The sequence below is a fragment of the Trachemys scripta genome, chromosome 2 (assembly GCF_013100865.1).
Source record: "Trachemys scripta elegans isolate TJP31775 chromosome 2, CAS_Tse_1.0, whole genome shotgun sequence".
Classification (NCBI taxonomy): domain Eukaryota; kingdom Metazoa; phylum Chordata; order Testudines; family Emydidae; genus Trachemys; species Trachemys scripta.
The window spans coordinates 224,095,693-224,119,816 of record NC_048299.1 but is presented as its reverse complement, the minus strand read 5'-3'; the positions used below and the strand labels follow the sequence as shown (position 1 = coordinate 224,119,816).

The window sequence follows — 24,124 nt, the reverse complement described above, 5'->3', positions numbered from 1 at the left end:
CCAATGAAACATTAACAGGAATTGAACAGCGTTTCTCTCATGTACAAATCTTGACTGATTTTATTATTTAGCCCCTATAGCTCTTACTGACCTCAGAGCTGTGGGGAGTCAGTATTTTTGAAGCACTTTGTGATTCCTTTAATATTTCTATACTGACTTGCATAAAGGGACACGATCATTTTGTTACATTCACAATGAACTTTTTACCCAATATTTTTGCAAGAAACCTCTGAGATTTCTATAATTGAAAAAGATTTGAGAAAAGATTTTTCTTTATTTTTTCTTTGCTTGTGCTGTACATTTGATAGCCCTGTGTGTACAGTTTCCACTGTTTTCCCTGAATTTCCCCTGTTTGCATGGGTCTTTCACACAGCAACAAAGGAGATAATAACCAATTCAAAATATAGGAAAGTGTAATGGTAAAGATTTGGCAGGGGGACTCAAGGACTAAAACTATTTAAAAACTGTCTATGTTCTATTAACGTTATTACTGTAGTTTCTCTCCTGGACCCCAGCACCTTTCAAGTCCAAGTATTCTGGTAGCACTTACAACTGTCCAATGCATCTTTCTCTCTCCTTCACCACTTCTAATCACCTTTCTCCACTATTGACATTTTATGGAAGTTTATCTTTGATCCAACTCCCCTCCGGGACTAACAAGCTCTTGAAATAATTTCCAGCAATGACACTTATCGTGTGTTAACCGTCTCTCTTTTATGGGCCAAGCATTGCTGGATTCGTTTGTGCCAGCACCAGCAGAGTAAGGTGTGGGGAGCCGGCAGTCAGGCATGCCCGGTTATAACACACATGGTATTGCCTAAAGTATATGGTTTGGATCTGTCCCGGAGTAACATAATACCACACATCACTCCTGTCTCGGGGCGATTTATTTTAGGCTGGTGCTTTGACAGGCTAGGCACAGAATAAAAGCACGGCTGGTGGGTTTCCCAGTTGCCCTAACAAAGCAGATCATGTTGTTCGTTGACCGAAATGCCAAATGCTTTTGCTCACCGGGAAAGAAGTTCTAATCCCAGCAACGTTTTGAAATGCCATCGACTCGCTGCGTGCCTACAGGAGCTTTCCAAAGCATGTGCCCAGGAATTAACCCTGCCTGGCCCGGGCGTGCACCGCACGAGGCAGTGCCAGTGAAACTGTCAAATGCCAGGGGAAAGCCGGGGTCAGCTTGTGCCACGGGAACGCTCCTTTCCCCGGTAGCTGGGGCGGGACACGAGATCCATCGGCGGCACCACTCCGGGGCACGCTCCGAATGGAGGCCGTTTAGGTCTGTGGAGGGAGGGAGCGAGCCCTGGACCACGCACAGTCACATCCCAGGGAACCCCTCGCTCTCCAGAGGGAGGCTGTCAGCGGGGAACACTTCGGGTGCAGCTGTTCGCCCCGAGCACCAGCCCCCGGCCATCGCCCAGCCCCCCTGGCCGCAGCCCCCCCTCTTGCTCCGTCCCCCCCCCCCCCCCAGCTGTGGCTGCGCATCCCCTCCCCTTGGAAGTCAGACTCCAGCGGCATAGTGGGGCTGGCTCACACGGGCGGGCGCCTGCCAACCTCACCCGTGCCTGGTGCCCCTCTCCTGCCCGTGCCCAGGTCCCAGCCACAGCCCAACCAGGCTCCTGTCGCCGACAGGCAACCTCCTACCCGCAACTTTCTTCTTCAGTTTAGCTACTGGTGCAGAACAGCGACACCTCCCCTTTCCCCCCAGGAGATCGGCACGGGTTGCTGCTTTGTGTGCATGGGAGCTGCCAGCCACCTGGACACGGCGCGGCTGCTGCAGCGGGGCGCTTAACTGCATCCCTGGTTCCTCGCACCATGAACCTGCCGGTGATTCCCACTGGCCGGAGAGCTGCTCTTCTGCCGCTTTGTCTGCTCTTCCTAAAGACCTGGGTGCCAGTGCACAGCTACCTCTACAACAACCGCTATGCCGGGTAAGTCCGCTTCTAGCTCTCCTTGCACTACTCACACCTCCTGTTTGCACTGGGATTGAGGAGCTCCTGGACTTGTCCTTAAGGGTTAGGGTGGGCGGTTAAACACCCCTACTTACTAAAACAACAACCACTCACAAAATACTCAGATCGCCTTTTTCTTTCTCCTCTAAGATCTAGCCATGCAAGCGGTAGGAATATGGCTATTCCTCACCCCCCCCCCCATTAACTTTTTGGCTTACACTGGATCTTACGTTCATTATGCTCTAGTTCTCTTTTTGGTAATCACACACCACACACCACACACACACACGAAGAATGCTACCTCCAAAGCAGTAGCATTGCACGAATATGACCAGTCTATTTAGAAACAAGAACTTTCCTTTTACACAGAGGATTTAAAAAAAGGGGGGGAGAGGCTGCATTTTATTCTAAACCAATGGAAGTTTGCATTTCTTGTACAAGTGAATATACATGTTTTCTTACTGAATGAAAAAAAAAATCTCAAATCCAAAACATCCAGGGAAAGTGATTAATTTTGCTTTTAACAGATTTTGGTCATTTTTTACATTTAATATTAGACCTTTACTCATTTAAGAGTGATCTCTGTGTTAGAAAGGGACAATACAGTCTACATATCAATGAAAGACTGACACTATTGGGTCCTGGGTGTTCTTACTATGCTAGACTTTTCAGTAAGGGCCTATATACACAGCCAGGTTCACTTGTTGTAGAATAGATCTTTATTCAGTATTTAACCAAAATAATGTTATCATCCATAGATGTGGTAACATCATCCATTAATTTCTAAGATAGGGTGATTGCTAAACATAGGAACTACTAGAAGCAAAATGGTGTATTTTCCACAGACAGTATAAAATTCATTAAAACTGATCTGCAAATTTCTTAATCAGCACAAGTAACCCTGGAATTAAGAACTGTATTACACTTTTATTTTATTAAAACAGTCAGACTAGGCACATTAATTCCATTGCTGAAACCACATTCACTAAAGTTTAAAAGCCGTACCCTAGGCTCCAGGGAATGGCTGGCTATGGGAACTGGTAATGTGATATGAAGCCTTTCACCTCTAGGTCACCCGTAGTGACAGAAAGTACTTAACATGTGACAGCTGTTTTGCCGTCTCAGGCAAATTGTCCCTGGGGTACAGGCACCAAAAAACAAGCACTCTTGTTGGCAGTATCAGAGAGGGATAGAAAGGGAGACGGAATTCCCCTCTGAACCCAGGATCCTACAATAAGCTGTGTGTGGGTGCCAGGTTCCACCCACATGGAGCTCATTGAAGGATTTATGGCTCTCTGTGGCCTCAGCCACAGAGGTGATTGTCTTTACATTATGGCCATACTGCATTTGTTTGAAGATAACTAGGGAGGAGTTCAGTTTCACAGAACTGTGAATCTGGCACCTTTCATGAGCACCAGTTGTATACATTTATAATATATTGAAAATGTCTGTCTATATCTTCTAGGCTTAAATGAGACAGTTAAGTTGAAATTTAGTCAATTAAAAGAGAAAGTTGTAGTTTCAGGTACTATTAGGCTTGGCAAGCCAGTCAATTGATAAGTCAAATAATGTCAATTAACTGCCTATTATTGCTTTATCATAATCAAATATTGTCAGATATTCGAGCGAGAATGCCCTCATGTAGGCGGTGTGCCTTTCTGAGTACATCATGGCACCATTCTTTCATTTTTTAGAACTCCAAAAAATGTGAAACACAATAAAATGGAGTTAACTGAATTATTTTAAGTAAGTTGTGTTTTTCAGTTAGGCATAAGTATCTGCCTAAGGCTAAGCCTATTGAAAACCACAAGTCTTATTGATGTTATTTTTCAAATAAATTGGTGCTTTAAAACTATTGACCATTTTTATATTACTTGATGAATATTTGACTGGTCAATTAACCAAATATTTTTGGAATGGTGAGATGCCCAACCCTAGGTATTATATCTGACCCTAACTCCCTCTGCTAATTGTTGTGGTTTCACAAGCACGTTTTCTTAAGTGTTTGTTTGTTTACTTTTTCTCCTGTTGCTTTCTGAAAGACCCACACAAACAACTATCTGCATCGTATAGCCCCTATCCTGCAAACTACTTCACACAGCAAGATCCAGGAATATGGTGCTTCATACAGAAGTCAGCCTAATACTGATAAGCTTACAGGATCTGGGTGTACGCAACAAACACAGTGAAATTTACTTGTCACAAAGTGCTGTCAAATGCCCAGAGCAAACAAACTCGAAAAATATTTTCCCCTCTACTTTCATTTATACTAGCCATAGGTGTTACTTGTGACAATAGTAAGTTAAAAAAAAAATCAGACAAATATGATTTTTCAAATTGAAAAGATCCCTTTAAGATGCCAGGTATCTCTTGCACTTCTGAAGCCTCTCTCAACAGGTCTTGGTCTTGGGCAGAATCGCTTTATTTCACTGATCCTTTCTGTACTCCAGATTTTAAACTATACAGAATTGCAACAATTGAGCAGGTGTGACTATCATTACTGAACTTGTTGACAGCCAGAGAAAACAAGAGGCCAGGAATTAGTGATGTGCTCTTAAGAGCAACAATCAAGAAAGGGACACAGTTTTTCCTCTGATCACTGTAGAAAGGGATGCTGCCACCCTCCAACCCCTCACTTTCTTTTAAAGAAATTTATCAATCTAAAGTATTCAGGTACCTATAGTATCCTGTCATCATTGCAGTATCTAGGTGATAGGCACAGCTTTAAATGTAACAAATCCGTAATTGGGGCTTGAGGATAAAAACCCTCTTTTTAAAAATAAAAAGACTTAGTTTGAGGCAGGAGCACTGGTGCTACTCTGGGGATGGCTGTAGCAAAACTCGAAGAAGCAGCACCAAGAGGCAGGAAGGCAATTGTAGATGTTCAGGTGGGACTCTGACCTATAGCTGCTGATACTCTCATGTGCTCCTTTTCCTAACACTTTCAAAGATGTCAGGGGAAACAGACAGGGAGGGAACAGAATGGAGTTGCAGACAGGTGTGGGAGAGGAGCAGCTGTTGCTGCCAAAGAACAGAAGGACTTTCTAATAGCCACTGCCACTTGGGAAAATAATCAGCTCCTGTCAGCGGGTCAAGACCTGTTAAGTCAAAGGTACATCCCACTTCCTCTGCAAAAAAATCAGTTCACTATGCTTCCTAGTCCATCTCTATTCCCTCCACTTGCTACACAGCATTTGTGCAAATTCCCCCTCCTCCTGCAGCAGCTGTGACACTACCTTTCCAACCCATCATGCTGCTCTGAGGAGTTCTGCTACAGTTATTTCCAGAAGAGTGCCAGCAATCCTGCCTCAAACCACCCAATGGAGGCATGGGTTGTAAAGCTGAAGAAACTCATCCATCAGCTAAAACATTTGGTGGTTTTAACCCCAATTTGCAACTGGGGTGTTGGGTGTTATAACTAGAGTTCATTAATTTCAATAGAAGTGCGAGGCCCAGAAAGAGTGACAATCACACATACCAGTTGCATTGCAACTGATAATTGCCAATTTTCTTGGCTAGCTACATGACATATGTTCTCAGACTCATAAGTAATTAGGTACCTACAGAGTCTAAAAATGATGCTGAGGCAGACATGTAGGAGAACTTGGGAAAAAAAGAGAAGAACTCTTTAAAATATGACATGCATAGACATGGCTATAATGCATCACATTCCATGAAGTTTGCTTATTTCAGATTGGTGTTATTAATTATTCCAGGTATGCATAACTATGTCTTGTAGATGAGCAGCAGCTAGCAAAATTTGGAACATTAAGTCAAAGTTCAGATAGTTTAATGTCAAGTATCAGGGGTTAGCAGTGTTAGTCTGTATCTACGAAAACAACAAGGAGTCTATATACTATGGTATAGTGCCTCTATTCTCATGGTGCTTTACACACAATGGCTGGGGGATTCCTCCCTCTTATGGAAAAAGGTGTGAGGAGATCCTGTTGTCGAAGGTGGGAGGGGAAGCGTACAATTCCTGTTGTGGCATTTTTTCCAAATTTTGTAATTTGAGGGCAAATGGGCGGGTAGGGTGGTTTGTTTTGTTATGTTTAAAACAAAACAAAAAGAAGTCACAGTGGCTGAGTTATGTCCCAAATAACCATGTTTACCAGCTATACACAAACATACAAGCTACATACATACTGTGGCTTTGACAACTTCTAAATCATGGAACACTGTGAGCACAACTAGAGGGCTTGCACTGTACTTAAAGCATCCCCTTCTAGAAATCTGGCCTCAAAACCCACAGATTTCTGAGATCAGCCTGGATCTCTGGGATCTGGGAGCTCTAGGCCCACTCTGACTCCTAGCAACATAGCTGATTTTTTTAATGCCTCATCATCTGAAATCCCCATGCGTTGTAAGTCGCCTGGCATTCAGTTTATCTCCTGAAGGATAAAAGGTGGAATCAGTACTACCAACATTTGAAAGTCTTGCTCCTTTAAGTTTAGGCATTTCAAATGTGATGCTTAATCCATGAATGTTTCCTCTCTAACTAAAAAAAAATATTGGATTAGATCAACCTTTTGGAGAATTTTTAGCTGTGCTTTGTACTGTAATTTACATAACTGGTCAGAATACAATGCAGGTAGGTTAGGGAAGTCCCAAAGCATTTGGTCTTCCACAAAGAATTGTTCTTTAGGAAGTATAAGATCAGATCCCACTGCTCTTCAAATGTCCCATGTATATAATTATATATGAAAAAGGAATATAAAAAGTTTAAAAATGTAACTTTCTATGCATGGTACTGAGCACAATAATTAAATATGCATTTTTTGCAAGAACAAACAAGTACCTAACACTTATGAGTTTTAGTTAAAATTATCTAAAAAGGAGAACCCCCTTGTTTTCAGAACCCCCAACCTTGAGGGATCCACCCTTAGCACCAAATCCAGCAGCCTCCACTCTCCCTCTGTGGAAAACAGTAGCAGCAGCAGGAAGAGTTCATAGGGGGCAGGCTGTGGCCTTCCCTAGAGCAACTAGCACCAGTTACAACCAAGTCAAGCCCCTGCAACCATACCCCAGACCTTGGAGATAAGATCCTAAGTCCCATTTTCCGAAATTACATAGTGACTTTGAAAATTTTGCCCCACATCTTCATGTGTGTTTGTACAGCACCTATCAAGCCCCTAGCAAGGGAATAATTCTGAGCCCAACTGTAATATAAATAAATGTTTGTGTTGAAAAAAATTTAATGTCCAAGTCTCTCCCTGTCAAGATATGAATAATTCCCACTGAAGACAATGGTTGTTACTTGTATCCTGCAAGGGAAGAAGAGAGCCCAAGGATGAGCAAATTTCTTTGCAGAAATCAAGGGGTTTGGGACACAGGCATATGGAAAGAGAGGGAAATAAAATTCTACACTTTTTCCCATACGTTTGGTATACTGGCCAGCTGTGGTGAAATAAAATCCTACTGCACAATCAACATGAACAGAGTTTTTATAGATGTAAGAATTTCAAGCAAACAACAGCCACCACAATCAGCATAAGGCAGCCATTATGTGGAGGCCAGAGCAGACCTTACACCAATTCCAGGTGGGTACCAACAGGACCCTCAATCATTTGTATTTCACATGGTACAGAACAACCGATTGGTCTAGTGTAGGCAAGGCCCTAGAACCACTTTGTGCAGGAAATTATAGTTCGTAATAGATATCCTCAGTGAAAGGTATTATATAAATACAGTAAATACAAATAATAATGCGTTCAATATTTCTTCTGAGTTAAATCTCATTATACCCATTTTTCAGAAGTTATACCTAGATAATGTACTTCCTGCCACCTCCCATCCCTTATACAATATTACATCTATGAATATAAAAAAATCTATTCCTTTTTTGTATTAAAATTTTAACTATTTAATATGTTTAATGATATCTACACAATGAAAAGGCAAAGAATGAAGGAAGAAATCAATGTTGTCATAGTTTGGTGAGCTGTCGAATAGTTACAGATTAATGTAAGCAAAAATATTTATGACTATGCAGATAGCACTGGAAACTGAAAGCATATAGTTAGCTCTGTTCTAACAGAGCATTTTATTTTGCTGCCAGGCAAGAGATAGACAGATAATTTCCCCTGCAGTGTAAGTCATGTGTACACCCCCTATCCCACCAGAAACAACCCCTCCCCATCATTTTTTCCTCTTCCCCTTCCAATTAGCCTATAATTTTTCCCCTATCAATATTGATTTTCATTCAGAAAGCAATTTTCAGTGAATCCTACATACTTTTCTTTTGGACCAAAGAAGCCTACCATTGCCAAAGTGAGACCAGACACCTGTATAAGCACACATCAGAATCGGTCCTGAAATCCTGCTGCAGGCAAAACTCCCACTGAAATCAGTAGGAGTTTTCCTGGTCTCAGATCTGCAGGAGCAGGCCTGTAATGAACAGAATTCTGAAGACAGTTAAGCCTGGTCCTGCAATCCTCATTCTGGCAAATTTATTCTTTACTTCAGTAGGAGTTTTGCCAAAGTAAAGGGCTTCACTGAGCATAGCTGAGTGCAAGGGTCTGAGTTTGATCTCACATTGGTGTTACACCAGTGTAACTCCATTGATTTCAATGGAGTTCCTCCTAATTTATCGTGGTGCAAAGGAGATCAGAAGCAGGGCTTAAGTATGCAGAGTTCTCAAAGGGAGCATCACCAAAGAAGACTCTATAATTACTTTGTCCCTCACTCCAAAGATCCCAAAGCACCTGAGGAGATGCGAGCCTTACGACTTGAGATGAAAAGCGCCCTCAGATCAGGCAGCAGAGCTCACTAAAACAGAGGGGGGATAATATGTTCCATTCATTCTAATATATACACCTTCTGAGTTTGCCAAACAAGGAGGAAGGCAGGCAACCTTGCTGCATTTTGTTAAACTGAAAACCAGACATTTTGCACCATCCGACAGCAGCAAAATTGCCTGAGCAGTTGGGGTGGAGTATGGCCGAGGCTGACATACGGTAGCAGGCATGGTGGAAACACCTGATGCTAGTTTCTGAAGCATAAGTAAGGGTCACTGCTGAACACATTGCTTTTGCCAGTGTCTTCTCTCAACACATTGAATGATTTGAGGAACCAGGATCCTCTGGAGGGCATAGTGAGAAACTGACCCCAGTAGTACATTTATTTAAAGGAATATTGTATTGTGAAGTTATTCAGCACTACTGCATACTGTTGCACTGCGTGGCGCTTCCCAAGAACAATAGCACATGTGCTGATAATGTCTTCCAGTATTGTTTTTCTAAAGCTTCTAGAACACTTGAAGGACTAATGTCACTTTTAATGGGGGCATGACAAAAATAGAATAATCTGTCACATCAAAACATTTCTTCTGTGTACTGTATCCTAAAAATGGCTTTACAAAGTGAAACTATTGACATAAAAGCTAATACATGCACACTGTACATATGGTTTGTAATAGTAAAGTTATTCTGCAGCAGCAGCTTTTACAGTTTGTAATATCAAAACTTCAAGAGGCATTACAAACAGCTCCCAGCACTTTAATAATACAGTCAGCAGTGCCACACAAATGACTCAGAAAGAAGGGCAAACTATGTGTCTTCAGCTTTGATTAAAGGAGAATTGGACAGCACTAATGACCCGAGTGGTCCCTGGGTGTTAAATGGCTGAAGTAACAACTAGGTAGCAGGGCACATTTCAGATACAAGACCATACAACAGTTTAGTACAGAGGAAGTCTTTGTGTTGTGCACACATTGTGTGGAGTAGGTAGAGTGCCTACTAAAATTGTGTACCAGAGATGGGATTTCAAATGTAAACATCATGGCTACTTCATTTTTCTCCCCCAAAGCATTAAAGACACAAATCTACTTTAAAAACAAAACAAAGAAACTATTCCCCTCCCACTTAAGTCAATAGAAGAGTCCCATCATTTCCATAGGAGTAGGATAGAGCCCTAATCTCCCTATAGAAGTGGGGAGGAAGACTGGAGGGGCAGGTGAGAAACGTCCACTTTTTAGAAGCCCTGATGACCAAATGTCACATTTTTTGTTTTACTAGAATGGACAAACGCCTATGAAACCTGCCACCAGGCACTAGTGTAATATGAGAAGAATGTGCAAGATCATAACCCTAGAAAAGTTACTCCTGTGTAGGAATGGGGGAGTCCAGGATAACATCTAAGCCTGCTCTACATCCCTTCCATCTGGGTAGGCTGCATCTGCACCATGGGATTATGTCAGTCTTGCCACAGCACTGTAGCTATGCCAGTATAGTCCCCATAGTCTAGACATGGGCACAGTCCAGATGTGTGGAATTCTTGGGTAAGAGGAGGTAGGTAGGGCTTGCAGTAGGAAAACGGCAGGGGACACACTGCACAGCTAGTGTCTCCCCTTCTCTTGCCGTGCTGTGAAATAATTCAAGATGGAGGATCATAAAGAATGAGAAACTAACTCTGTGCTCTCTCTAGCTCTGTGAAACATTTGTTCTTTATCATTTTTCCCAATCTAAAGACAGTTATCTATGCTGAAAGTACGTTAGCTTCTGTGTATGAAAAAAATAGTTCTTTGATTCTGACACACACATTGCTCACATGGCCTGCTGTGAATAGCACCAGTTCATATGCCCAGAAAATGCTTAGGTTTCCAATAAAAAAACAAAACACATGAGACAAAAACATATTCTTGTAAGCCTGACTAGGCTAGGCCCTGACAACTAGTCCCAGTTTTCAAGGATAAATGGTCACATTATATGTGATCAGGGGCAAGATTCAGCATTTTAAAAGGTTCATCCTATTAGTGATAACATTTACCAGCTTTCAGGTTTATCTAACGTTACTGAAATATTGGCAGATAAATTGCTAAATGATCAGTGTCTCTGTTAAAAACAGACAAAAAATTGTACGAACTGGGGGGAGTACAGGCATGTTACCAGGATGACCCACTTTGGCAGCACCACCGCAGAAGAAATAATCATCAAGATATACTCAGCAATTAATAGTTCATCTATCCCGTTTGGAAACATGACTTGTTCAGAGACAAAAAAAACAGCTCAAGCGTCAGAGAAACAAAGAAAGAATTTTTAAAATTCACTGTTGTAAAAAGGACTTTATTGCTTGCAAAGATACCTAAATAAATGGCCAAACTAAAAGAGGGTAGTTTTTAAAACTTATCAAATTGCAAGTATGGTATTTATCTTTAGACTATGTGCAGTAAAGTACCAGATGTTACACAAGGAATGTCAGAGCAAGACAGGGCCATAATGCCCAAGAGGAACAGTCAAATGCTCACTTTTAGTAGAGTTTTCTTGCTTGTAAAAAAAAGAAACTTTGCATTAAATACAATAAACACCAGCAGATACATTCAAGACTTGCTTTCCTATAGCCCGTGGGGTTTTTAGTTCTTTGAAGCTCTCTTTTCATTATTGCTAACATTGCATAGAGAAAAAACATGTGCGAGAAAGTTTGTGATGGAACCTTTAAAAATTATTGTCAGCATTCTTAGCTTTTAATAGCACCAACTGACAGGAGTGTGGCCCATTGGATAGAGTACTAGACTGGGAGTTAAGAAACCAGTGTTCTCTTCCTAGCTATACCACTAAATTTGTGTGAACCTTGTCAAGTCACTTCACTTTCCATTTTGGAAATGGAAGCACAGGGAACAGTACACTTTTCCTTTAATGTGGAAGGAAAAAAAAATCACTGTATAAAAGCTCATGTTATCACTACATAATTGGGTTGTTTTTATGTATACTGTAGTTTTGTTTTGTTTGTTTTTTTGACAGTTATATATCTGGAGTATCTAGAGGGTAAAGTCTGTTTTTCCTTGAAATTTTGAATCAGGGTAATTTGTTTAGGGACATAATAGGGAATAAGTTCCTTTGACAGAAGACTGGACTAGATGGTTTAATAGCTCTCTGCAGCTTTAATTTCTGTCCTTCAATGCAATCCCAGATCACACAGCCATTAACAGTTTGTACCAATCCTACCAAATGTACACTAGTGCATGCATGTTATCTGGGCCTCTGCACCTTTATGTATTGAAATGATTGCACATGGAAATAAATTCATTCTGCACATGCATTGCAGTGTGTGACAGAGGAATCAATTATGTTTTCATGTGCCTATGTTAACTGGACATTCAAATAAATGCATGGAGTTTATTATTAATTGAATTTTGCTTTAGCACCCAACCTATTCATGAAAATAAGCACTGCTACTGTATGCCTGGTTTTGACATGGTGTAGTGTATTGCTACATGTTATTCTTTAGTGGAAAGTCTACTGCACACTTTTTCTCCCAAATATTCATTTTACAATTTTCTAAATCATATTCCTTTAGCCATGTGGAAGGCATCTGTCCTCTGATGGGACAAATTCTGCAGCAACCTTAAAGTTTAATATTAATCACAGCTTTGAGTAATATAAATACTATAAGAGGACCTGAACAATTGTCTTTGTGAAATGTCCTCCCCCTCTTAAGGTTTAGACAAGTCAAATAGGATTTACCCAGTTTACCAAAAAACAAAAAACCCACACACCATATACACACTGCATCATTTCACCTTAGGCAGGGAACAAACACATGGAAGGTGCTCTTTGATAACATCAGCTAGGAAACCGGCAACAGTGGTAGTGAAAATGAACATGGTACTTGAGGACAGAGCTTTTGGCAAATATCTCAATGATGGAATGTAGTTTCCCTCAGTAATTTGCATCAATAATTATTTCACAGAAGGCTTCTGCTCATTTTCTCAGTTGTCATTTTCAAAGGACCTTGCTCTCAGTTTAGTGGCTAGGCAGGTGGTGAGCTGAGATTACAGCCTGCTGTGAAAAAGATGCTCATTTTATTGTTACTCATTCACTCAGTCATCACCCCATTTGTTTGCCTCATCCATCTCCCATCTTGTTGTAAACTTAAACTGTAAATCTCTTTGGCATAGAGTCTGTTTTTCTACTACGTGTTAGATCAGAGCATTGCATTACTGGGCTTTTTTCCTTTATGTCCCCTACAAATAAAAGTAAATCATGTTCAACCCTAACAATGGTTATTTTGGACAAAAGAGGTAAGCTGATTAATGACAATGTTTTGCCTAAGACGACAAACTTAATACCAATTATTTCAATTTTGGAATTTGTTTTTAAAGTGGGATGGAAGACAACAAATACTATGCAAAAATCTCTTTATAAATTGTCTAATCGGTTTGTTTAAAGACCCAGCAACAATCTCTACAAGGACCTTACTACAAAAGAGCAAGAGAGAGAGCACGAGAAACTAAATTGTATCTGAAATAAGTTAGTGGTTTCCATCCTGTGGATAGTAGACTAATATTTGCACTGAGCTTGGTAGTCATAGCAGAGATAATAAGATGATCTGAATGGACATCGATGGGATTCAAACAGCTGGAATGTGATTACAGTTTGTGCTGGCACCTCTCTGAAGCTACAGTATCAGTCTCCAGAATCTCAGCTTTCTTTTGTACAAAAAGTAGATCTTTAGCAGTTATGGTTGTAAAGAAAATGTGTACCAACTGTAACCAATGCAGAGGTGAGTCAGCAGAGAGCCAGGAACAATAGCGCTGAGAGCAGTAAAATGCCCATTAATCTCAAGGAAGTTAGTGCAGATGCCCAGTGCTGTTAGTTAACAATTTCAATACCCATGAGAAAGAGGGTCACTGATCTACACAATTTACTGTGAACAAGTTCTCATTTTGGTGCCACAAATGGATGGTGTTAAGAGGATATTGCCATTTAATTTTTATTTTGGCGCGGGAAAAGAAACCAGCCCCAGAGAAGTAGGAGAGCCATCAGCATATTTCAAGCCCCACTGAAGGGGAGCTAAGCCATATACATGATCATATTTTAAATGCCTGCACTTTAAGGGTGTGACAAGATAGCCAACGTAGTACAGTGGGTCCTGTACTTTTCTTGGTGGGAGGTTAAGAGGCCACCCCTTGCCCCTGCTCTTAGGGCCCCACTAGTAGCCCAAGAAACTGGTAAAGGAGGGAAGTAGGAGAGGGGTCTGATTTGCTCCTTACTCTGAGCCCCAGCCCCTCTCAACCCCTGCAGGTTCTTACCCTCTTCCCCCTTGGGTGGGGGTACCTTCAGTCCTTAAAGGCTGGGGGAGGAACTCTCCCTCCCCTGCTGGGGCAGGGCCTCCCTTACTCCAGTTTTCTGATCTTTCAAGTCTCACAACACACCTCAGCACTCCAGTCCTTCCTCCTTCTCCTCTGACTGCCTGAAGCAGGGGGTTTTATTAGGTTGCTAACAGGGCCTTAATTGACTACAGGTGCTCCAATTAACCTATAGCAACCCTCCCTACTCTACAGGGAACCACTCCTTAATTAGCCTAGGGCTTATATACTTCCCTTCTCTCACTCTCCCTGGCCCTCCTGTATCACAAGGGGTATTTCATTTTGGCACCTCACATGTGTGGGCTTTATTTTGTGGACAGAGCTTGGAAGAGCTCCATTACCTTCTCTCCCCTCCCCCCAAATTTGACTCTTTGGACACAGAGACTGAATTACGCCTAAACCAAGTCAGGGTTGTGGCATGGTGGCAGAAGTGTGGGAGAAAGTAGTTCTACTGTTGCCTACACTGGACTTGTTCTATAGATAATTGAAGACATCAGGTATGAGGAAAATGAATCTAGCACCACCTCAGAGGATGTATATGTGAATATTTTTGTCATAAGAGAGTGTATTTTAAACCTTCCAAATTGTAAGCTAAAACATATACAAGTGCAACTTGCATACAGAAAGTTAAAATGTATAGCTGTTAGGAACTGGGACATAGGCGGTCTGGCCTAGTGATCTGAGCAGGAGTCAGGTCTAGGGAGCAAAGCATGCATCCAGATCAGGGAAGGGGTCCGAGCCAGAGTCAACTGCCAAATACCAGAGCCAGGGAGTAGTCAGAGTCAGGATCAGAAATTGAAGCTGAGGATCAGAGGTGGGGGTCAGATACCAAATGCCAGAGCCTAAGGTGGAGCTGGAGTCGGAGGCAGAAGTCGGAGGCAGGGATCAGAGCCAAGATTGGTAGATGATGGTCAGGAGCAAGGTGAAAGGGAAGGAACTGGAGGAACAGGCACAAGGTGGGAGCTAGGAGTGAGGAGCAGGCCAGGAGTGAAGCAGGAGTCAGGAACAAGGTTGGATAAGGATTGCAGAAGGCAGGCAAGAACAAGGTCCAATGTGGCAGTAGCAGGACGTTTGCACAGTTGCTTGAACAATGTTCATAACCTGAGAATGACCAGGATGCAACAAATTAAATACAGGTAGCCTGCTATGTTCTTCCACTTCTGTGTACTCTCCTCACTGTCTGCTGTGCCTGCTGACTGGCTCCAGAAGAAGAGCCAGCCTCCGGGCATCTGACATCTATGACTTCCATCCCTCTGAGTTTTTGGAGCCCCCTTTCAGTCCTAATCTCAACTGTAATTTTCAAAATACAAATATATTGTTTCACCATCTGGAATACTAGTAGGACAACCTGGGCACAATGCAGATATGGCAGGGGAGCTTTACCAGTGAAATCAGAATCAGGCCCTACATGTAGAAAATTTCATAGTAATACATTTCTTTAACTAAGTAAACTCATGAATATCACATCTGCTTAAACTCAAACTATTATCCCTTGACGCTGCAAGTACCTTTGTCTTATGAAAAGGTTTAAAACAAAAAATGACCGGCCATTAAGATCGGGCTGTGTGTTTGTTTGGTTTGGGTTCTTTTAAAGTGAAAGACTAAGGACATGTATTATGTTGTTAACTTTCCAACACCTATTAGATGCAGTCCTATAGTCCTCACTCCAACAAAACACTATTGAATACATGGACATTTTTCCTGCGTAAGACCCACAGAGCTAGTTTGTGCAAGTTCTTTTCATGTAGGATATCCATTGACATAAATGGGAATTCTTCATGCAGAACCTCTACAGAATCAGGGTCAAAGACAACAAAGTTCCAAAAATGGATTACAGCTAAAAAAGAGTAAAGGACACCTAGAACCTAGTGTTTTTGTTTTATCCTCAGAAAGGTTTTTTAAAAGTTATTTTTCCGTCAAGCTTCTAATTTTGCTGTTTATTCAGGTAAAATGAAAAGCTTTATTGACTTATTCTTTGTTTCTTGCCACTTCTGAAAAACCACAGAAATACTGTTTTTCTAGTAGAGAAAATGTAGATATTGATTCAAAAATGTGAATTACTTAGAGTCACACTAGCTCAGCAAATTCAGGTTTTGGTCAGTTGGCTGTAATCATGAATGTCCATCCAAAGCCTATAAAATTCTCCAGTGAATGGGACTGGTATGCATTTTAATTCAGCCTGTGACCATGGTTACTCACCCTCACCACGTAGCTGTACAAATTATATTATATATAATCTGGCCACAGGGGCAAACTTTATTAGACCAAATCAAAAAAATTCATAGATACCATGTTGCAAATAACTCCCTGTAAATTAAGCAATATTGGTAATAGACATCAATCCACTGAAGCCCAGTGCACCATTTGAAGTAGAATATATGTCATTTCAGAGCATTTTTCATTTTACCAAAATAAAAGATTTTTGCAACCTTAAGCATACACGTTTAAAAAAAATTAGATCAGAAACATTTTGATGAACATGGTAGCACACAGACTGTGGCAAGTTGTTAGTGCCTCAGTGTATTACATTCCTTTTCCTCCCTGGGAGAAGAATTAGAGAACTCAGAAGCAAAGATTCAGTACATGGCAGAGAGCGTCTTCCAGCCGTAAGACATCTGGTTCTTTGGCAGCCTTCACAGGCTTTTGTCTTGTCAGCTCTAAATTAGCTGTTTGAATCTGCCATATGCTTTAACTGCTGATGGGCCCTCTGGAGTGCCATGCTCTGCTGGTTGCCATTGCTTTAAACATTTACCTATTAGTCTTATACCAAATGAGAGAGGTTTTCTGCAAAGGCAGAAAGCTAGAGTTATATCTTCTGGCCAGAACATTTCCTGCTTCCCCTTCTCCCCACAAAACATAATTACCAGAGATGGGCAAATCAAATGCTAAATTTGCGATGTAGTAAGAATTATGATCCAGAATACTGTATTTTCAAATATCAATGAAAAAGTATTAATCTTGCAGATATTTGAGCAGAGCTTTCAGAACAATGGTTAGAGGGACATTTCACAGATGCACAAGAGCATTCTAACCAATTAGATACTGAATTTAACTTCTCAGTCACATGGCTCACTTAGGTCAAAATTTGTCATAATTTTCATAATTTGTCTCTAATTTTACATGTCCAGCTTGATTTTGCTTGTTAAGCTGGTGCCTGGAGCCGGCCCTGACCAGCACCTCTGAATACAAATATCCAAACACAGTTATTCACCCATCCACAAGAGCCACTGACCTTGTATCTTCTTTTGTTGCACTTCATCTTCATCTGAAGATGAATCTTCAGAATTAAAGTGCATATGCTGAGGCACAAATGAGTCTCCAGACCACAGTTGCCAACTTTCCCGTGGTAAATAAGCACCCTGACTTTCACATTGAGCCAAAAATCAAGCTAATCCCATTTCAAAACAAGGCAATCCCTAAGAACTCCAACACTCTGTGACTAGATCCTCCTAGCGTGCAGTCTGGGACTGTGGTGGGCCCGCTGTGCACCCCTGACTCTCTCCCCTCTTTGCCCCGACTTGCCCCTTGTCCCTGCTTGCCGGGAGCTGATCAAAATAAAGAAGCAACAAGCTACAAGCCAAAAACTAGCCAACAAGCAACTCACAAGCCAATTAAGCCAAAAAGAAGTCCAATTTCTGCATTTTTTTCCCACAGGTTTGGCATGTCTGCTCCAGACTCTACAAAGTCATTCAGTGCAATCCCAGTCATTTCAGCTCAATCACAACTACATACTAATATAATGCTGACATTTAAATTAAATGTATGTGTGACCCAGATATAACCAACACAAGTCCCAACAAATGAAAAGAATCATACTAGAAGGGACAGAATCCTTAAAAAACTGAAGAGTTTTTTAATTGTTAAGTACCTAACTAAAAAACAAAAAATTAGGGACACAGAAGGTTAAACTAAAAATCTACAATCCCTAACTACAGGGAATTTTCTCTTCTCTTAGAGATCCTTAGAAGTTCTATTCTGTACTAGTCATCTTGTTAAAATATTTTATTGAGAAGTTTAAGGAAAATACTCCATCAGATTCATAACAGAACTATAACAATTCACATACAATTTTAATGTAAAGCTGACAATGCATATTTCATTCATTTGAGTATGTTCAGACTTTCTTAGCATTCAGATTTCACCACTCCTATTTGTTAACCCAGTTTTCTCTATGAACAAAACAGCTGCCAACTAGAACTGGTCAAAAACTTGCACTCAAAATTTTAGGAAAAATGTCTTTTCACCAAAATGGAACTTTCTGTGTAGAGATTTTATCAGTTTTCCATTCAGAAAAGAATTCAGTTTTCAAAAGCTGAAGAGATTACAAATATTTAACAAACAAACAAAAAAACCAGGAAAGCACAACAAATATTGACAAAACATTTTTTTTGTTTTCACTGAAAATAAAATACATTTCCTGACCAATTATAAGACAAACCAGAGTGTGCCTCAATTATGAGGTAAAACTTTGCTTCCCTGAAAATAGGAAGACTGTTTGTAGGTTGCGCTCGTCAGGAATCAGTGAGAAAATAGCTTTTCACAAACAATTCCAGATAGAGTATCTTTAGATACAGACTGGTTAACCTAATGAGGCGGGCTTTAAACTAGGTTTGACAGGGGCAGGGTCACACAGGTAAGTAAAGCCCACAGGTAAGTAAAAAACATGGAGACCCAAAGGGTCAGAATCTGGGGGCGCATGGGCAATCATAGCAGAGACAAAGGAGAGACAAGAGAAACTATAGACGGGAAAGCAAATCAGTATCTTAGAGTCTGTATATTAATGCAAGAAGTATGGGGAATAAACAGGAAGAACTAGAAATATTAGTGAATATACAAAACTGTGACATAGTTGGCTCACAGAGATTTGGTGGAATAATACACATGACTGGAATATTGGTATAGAAGGGTACAGCTTGCTTAGGAAGGCCAAGCAGGGAAAAAGGGGAGGAGGTGTTGCCTTGTATATCAAAGATTTATACACTTGGACTGAGGTTGAGATGGAAATAGGAGGCAGACCAGTTGAAAGTTTCTGGGTAAGGATAAAAGGGGTAAAAAGGTAATGTCATGGTATGGGTCTACTGTAGACCACCAGGAAGAAGAGGTGGATGTGGCTTTTTTTTGAAAGCAGCTAATAAAAGCATCAAAATCATAGGACTAGCCGGTGATGGCGGACTTCAACTACCCAGACATCAGTTGGGAAAATAATACAGCGGAGCACAGATTATCCAACAAGTAGTTGGAATGTATTGAAGACAATTTTTTATTTCAGAAGGTAGCTAGCAGTGAGGTTGTTCTAGATTTGATTTTGACAAATAGGGAGAAACTAGTTGAGAATTTGAAAGTGGAAGGCAGCTTGGGTGAAAGTGATCATGAAATGATAGAGTTCATGATTCTAAGGAATGGTAGGAGGGAAAACAGCAGAATAAAGATAAATGGGTTTCAAGAAGGCAGACTTTAGCAAACTCAGGGAATTGGTAGGTAAGATCCCATGGGAAGCAAGTCTAAGGAGAAAAACAGTTTGAGAGAGTTGGCAGTTTTTCAAAGAGACATTATTAAGGGCACAAGAGCAAAATATCTCACTGCATATGAAAGATAGGAAGTATGGCAAGAGACCACTGTATCTTAACCAAGAGATCTTCAACAACCTGGAACTCAAAAAAGTGTCATACAAAAAATGGAAACTAGATCAAATTATGAAGAATGAATATAAAAAAACAACACAAGCACGTAGGGACAAAATTAGAAAGGCCAAGGCACAAAACAAGATTAAACTAGCTAGAGACATAAAGGGTAACAAGAAAACATTTTACAAATACATTAGAAGCAATAGGAAGACCACAGAGAGGATAGGCCCATTATTCAATCAGTGGGAAAGACAATAACAGAAAATGTGGAAATGGCAGAAGTGCTAAATGCCTTTTTTGCTTCAGGTTTTCACCAAAAAGGTTAGTAGAGCTCAGACGTCTAACATAGTAAATGCCAGTGAAAATGAGGTAGGATCAGAGGCTAAAATAGGGAAAGAACATGTTAAAAATTATTTAGACAAGTTAGCTGCCTTCAAGTCACCATGGCCTGATGAAATGCATCCTAGAATACTCAAGGAACTGACTGAGGAGATATCGGAGTCATTCACGATTATCTTTGAAAACTTATGGAGGATGGGAGAGATTCCAGAAGACCGGAAGAGGGGAAATATAGTGCCAATCTATTAAAAGGGGAGTAAGGACAACCAAGGGAATAATAGACCAGTCAGCTTAACTTCAGTACCAGGAAAGCTAATGAAGCATATAATCAAGCAATCAATTTGCAAGCACCTAGGACAGGGATCGGCAACCTTCAGCACATGGCATACCAGGGTAAGCCCCCTGGCAGGCCGGGCCGGTTTGTTTACCTGCTACATCCGCAGGTTCGGCTGATGACGGCTCCCACTGGCCGCGGTTCACTGCTTCAGGCCATTGGGGGCTGCGGGAGGTGATGCAGGCCAAGGGATGTGCTGGTTGTGGCTTCTCACAGCCCCCATTGGACTGGAGCGGCGAATTGCAGCCAGTAGGAGCTGCGATCGGCCGAACCTGCGGACGCAGCAGGTAAACAAACCCGCCTGGCTCGCCGGGGGTCTTACCCTGATGGGCCGCATGCCAAAGGTTGCCAATCCCTGACCTAGGAGATAAGAAGATAAATAACAATCAATATGAGTTTGCCAAGAACAAATCAGGTCAAACCAACCTAATAGCTTTCTTTGACAGAGTAACAAGCCTTGTGGATAGCAGGGAAGCGGTAGATGTGGTATATCCTGACTTTAGTAAGGCTTTTGATACTGACCCACGTGACCTTCTCAGAAACAAATTAAGGAAATACAACCTAAATGGAGCTACTATAAGGTGGGCGCATAACTGGTTCACAGTTATGCTGGAAAGGTGTATCAAGAGGGGTCCGACAGGGATTGGTCGTGGGTCTGGTTCTGTTCAATATCTTCATAAGTGATTTAGATAATGGCATAGGAGTACACATAAAGTTCGCGGATGATACCTCAAAGTTGGGAGGGGTTACAAGTGCTTTGGAGGATAGGATTGAAATTCAAAATCATCTGGACAAACTGGAGAAATTGGCTGTATAGGATGAAATTCAATAAGGACAAATTCAAAGTACTCCACTTAGGAAGGAGCAATCAGTTGCATACATACAAAATGGGAAATGACTGCCTAGGAAGGAGTACTGCAGAAGGGTATCTGGGGGTCATACTGGATCATAAGCTAAATATGAGTCAACAGTGTAACACTGTGGCAAAAAAAGCAAACATCATTCTGGGATGTATTAGCAGGAGTGTTGTAAGCAAAACATGAGAAGTAATTCTTCCGCTCTACTCTGCACTGATAAGTCCTCAGTTGGAGTATTGTGTCCTGTCCTGGGTGCCACCTTTCAGGAAAGATGTGGCCAAATTGGAGAAAATCCAGAGAAAAGCAACAAAAATTATTAAAGGTCTAGAAAGCATGAGCTATGAGGAAAGATTGAAAAAAGTGGATTTGTTTAGTCTGGAGAAGAGAAGACTGAGGAAGGACATGATAACAGTTTTTAAGTACATAAAAGGTTGTTACAAAGAGGAGGGTGAAAAATTGTTCTCCTTAACCTTTTAGGCTAGGACAAGAAGCAATGGGCTTAAATTGCAGCATGGGAGGTTTAGGTTAGACATTAGGAAAAACTTCCTAACTGTCAGGGTAGTTAAGCACTGGAACAAATTGCCTAGGGAGGTTGTGGAATCTCTATCATTGGAGGTTTTTAAGAACAGATTAGACAAACACCTGTCAGGAATGGTCTAGTTATTACTTAGCTCTGCCTTGAGTGCAAGGAACTGGACTAGATGATCTACTGAAGTCCCCAGGGCCAGATTTAGGGGCAGGTGACCCAGGCAACTGCCTGCAGTGCTGGGCTTGGGGGGCAGTGGGCTCGGGGTGCAGTGCATGAATAAATACAGATTTGCATATCTTAGCGTATAAATATATCATCTTATATGACAGGGATAAATCATGTATGCAAATCGTGCATTAAAGTCGTGAAATGGGCTACAAATGCACTAAAAATAAAGGTACTGAAAAGTTTAACAAATGGAGGTGCTTGGACACCAAAGATGGTCCTCGCCTGGATCGCCCTTCCAGTCCTACACTTCTACAATTCTATCTACACAGCTTTAGAGGTTTGAGAGATTCTCCACAAGGAAACATGTTCCTTGCAATTTGTATTATACCAATTTTAAAACAGCATTAGAAAGAGAAATCACTTAAGGAACATATGAGATCAGGAATTACAGTGTTGGATCAAATCAGTAGGCCATCTAGTCCAGTATCATATCTCCCAAAGTAGCCAATACCAACTACTTCAGAGTAAGATGCATGAAAGCCTGCAGTGATGGAATAATCTGCCCATAGGGAAAGTTTCTTTATATACCTGCCAGGCTTCTTTGGAGTGGTGTAAAACCCTTTCTATTGTGATAAGGTGTTTTTGTTATCAGTATAAATATTAAATCAATCAGTGATGCCTACTAACCTCTTGGCTTACCTGAGGCCAATCTAACTTGTGGCAGGGACCAAGACAGCTTCTCTGGCAGCTCTGGGCATCAGAGGAGTACCAAGTCTTAATAAAGTCTTCAAAAGTGGAGGTTAAATGGTGCTTAACCCTTACACTGTCCCCCTGCATATGGGTAAGTTTCACCCATCGTGCACTTATTTATTTAAACCTGCAACCACTGAAATGAATGGAGAGCTATGTATTTCAGCATGCATGTGCAGACATACTCATACTTGGGTGCACATTAAGGGCCTCATCTAGCAAAGATTTACACTTGTGCTTAATTCTGAACATGTGAGTAGTTCTATTAAACTCAGTGGGACTACTCGTGCTTAATTTCAAGCACATGTAAATATTTGCATAATCAAGGCTATAATTTGGAGGACCATACCAATAAATTGATTTTAAGCATGCTGATTTCATTATGAGTAATACACAGATTACAATAGTTTCTAATTGTAATATTTTCAAGTTTAGCAATGCACACATTCTTCATTGAGGATTACAGACATGCCATATTTTAAAGCTTAGCCGTTTTCAAGTTACCCACGTGTGTGGAGAAGTGAAGGGAAAGAGAGAGAGACTACTTTTTTTGGAGTGCAAAAAGTGCATTTTCTTCAATCTGTCCAAAAAGACCCAGACCACTGACCGGAGTAGTTAATTCCAAATGTAAATTTTAAAGAAAGCTATAGGCAACTAGTAAAGAGATTTAGACCTCCGTCCTACAAACATTTATGCATGGCACTAAGTTTATGTATTAACTCAATAGGATTATTCATGTGTGTAAAATCATTCATGTGCATAAGTGTTTACAGTATGGGGGCCTTATAATGGAATGGAATGATTGTGTTAAGGTTAACTATAGTATCATCAGCAAGATACTTAAATAAGGACAGGTTTAAGTTGTGCTGTGTGTATATATCATTTGTAAAATGGAATTGAATGAACATTGGGGTCAGTGTTACAGATAAGAAGAGAAGAAACAGAGCTAGTTTTTTGGCCATATGAATATCACAGCTATGGAACCCCAGTTTTGTTTTTTACTGGAGAAGGAGCTGACTGATGGGTAGCTGCAGAGGGTTGACTATGCTACAGCTAATGAAAGTAACCCCTGGGCTGCCAATTGGCTATTTGCAGCTGAATTGGCTCCTTCTCCCAGCCAGTAATGCAGTCTCTTGCCACAAGGGGAGCCAAGCAATCAGGGAACACTTATCTTGCAGCAAAGAGGAACCATCATGGCCCCAAGATTCTCATTCCCCCCATCTCCAATGGCAACAGATTGGGCTAGTGGGCTCTTATACTTTCACCCACCTCTTCTCTGGTTAAGCAAGGATGTGGTTGTCACTCTAAGAGTGCCCCAGAGCCATAGGGCAAGAGGCTCCTGGTATCTAGTACTGAGTCTCAGCTGTCCTGACCAGTTCAGTGTACTCAAACTCACTATTGTTATAACCTGTATCCAAAAGGTGTCACATAAGGTACAATATGCAAACTGGTAACACACTAGTCATTAATATTATTGCAGGGT

General features: G+C 41.1%; 1 protein-coding gene across 1 annotated transcript in view; it reads left to right on the top strand.

The window, feature by feature from the left end:
* Nucleotides 1–1,604: 1,604 nt before the first annotated feature.
* CPA6 (carboxypeptidase A6) overlaps nucleotides 1,605–24,124 on the top strand; it is a 113,798-nt gene continuing 91,278 nt past the window's right edge. Inside the window, exon 1 of the mRNA XM_034759448.1 lies at nucleotides 1,605–1,934. Coding sequence (XP_034615339.1) covers nucleotides 1,819–1,934 — 116 coding nt within the window. The 5' untranslated portion in view covers nucleotides 1,605–1,818. The remainder of the gene's footprint in view (nucleotides 1,935–24,124) is intronic.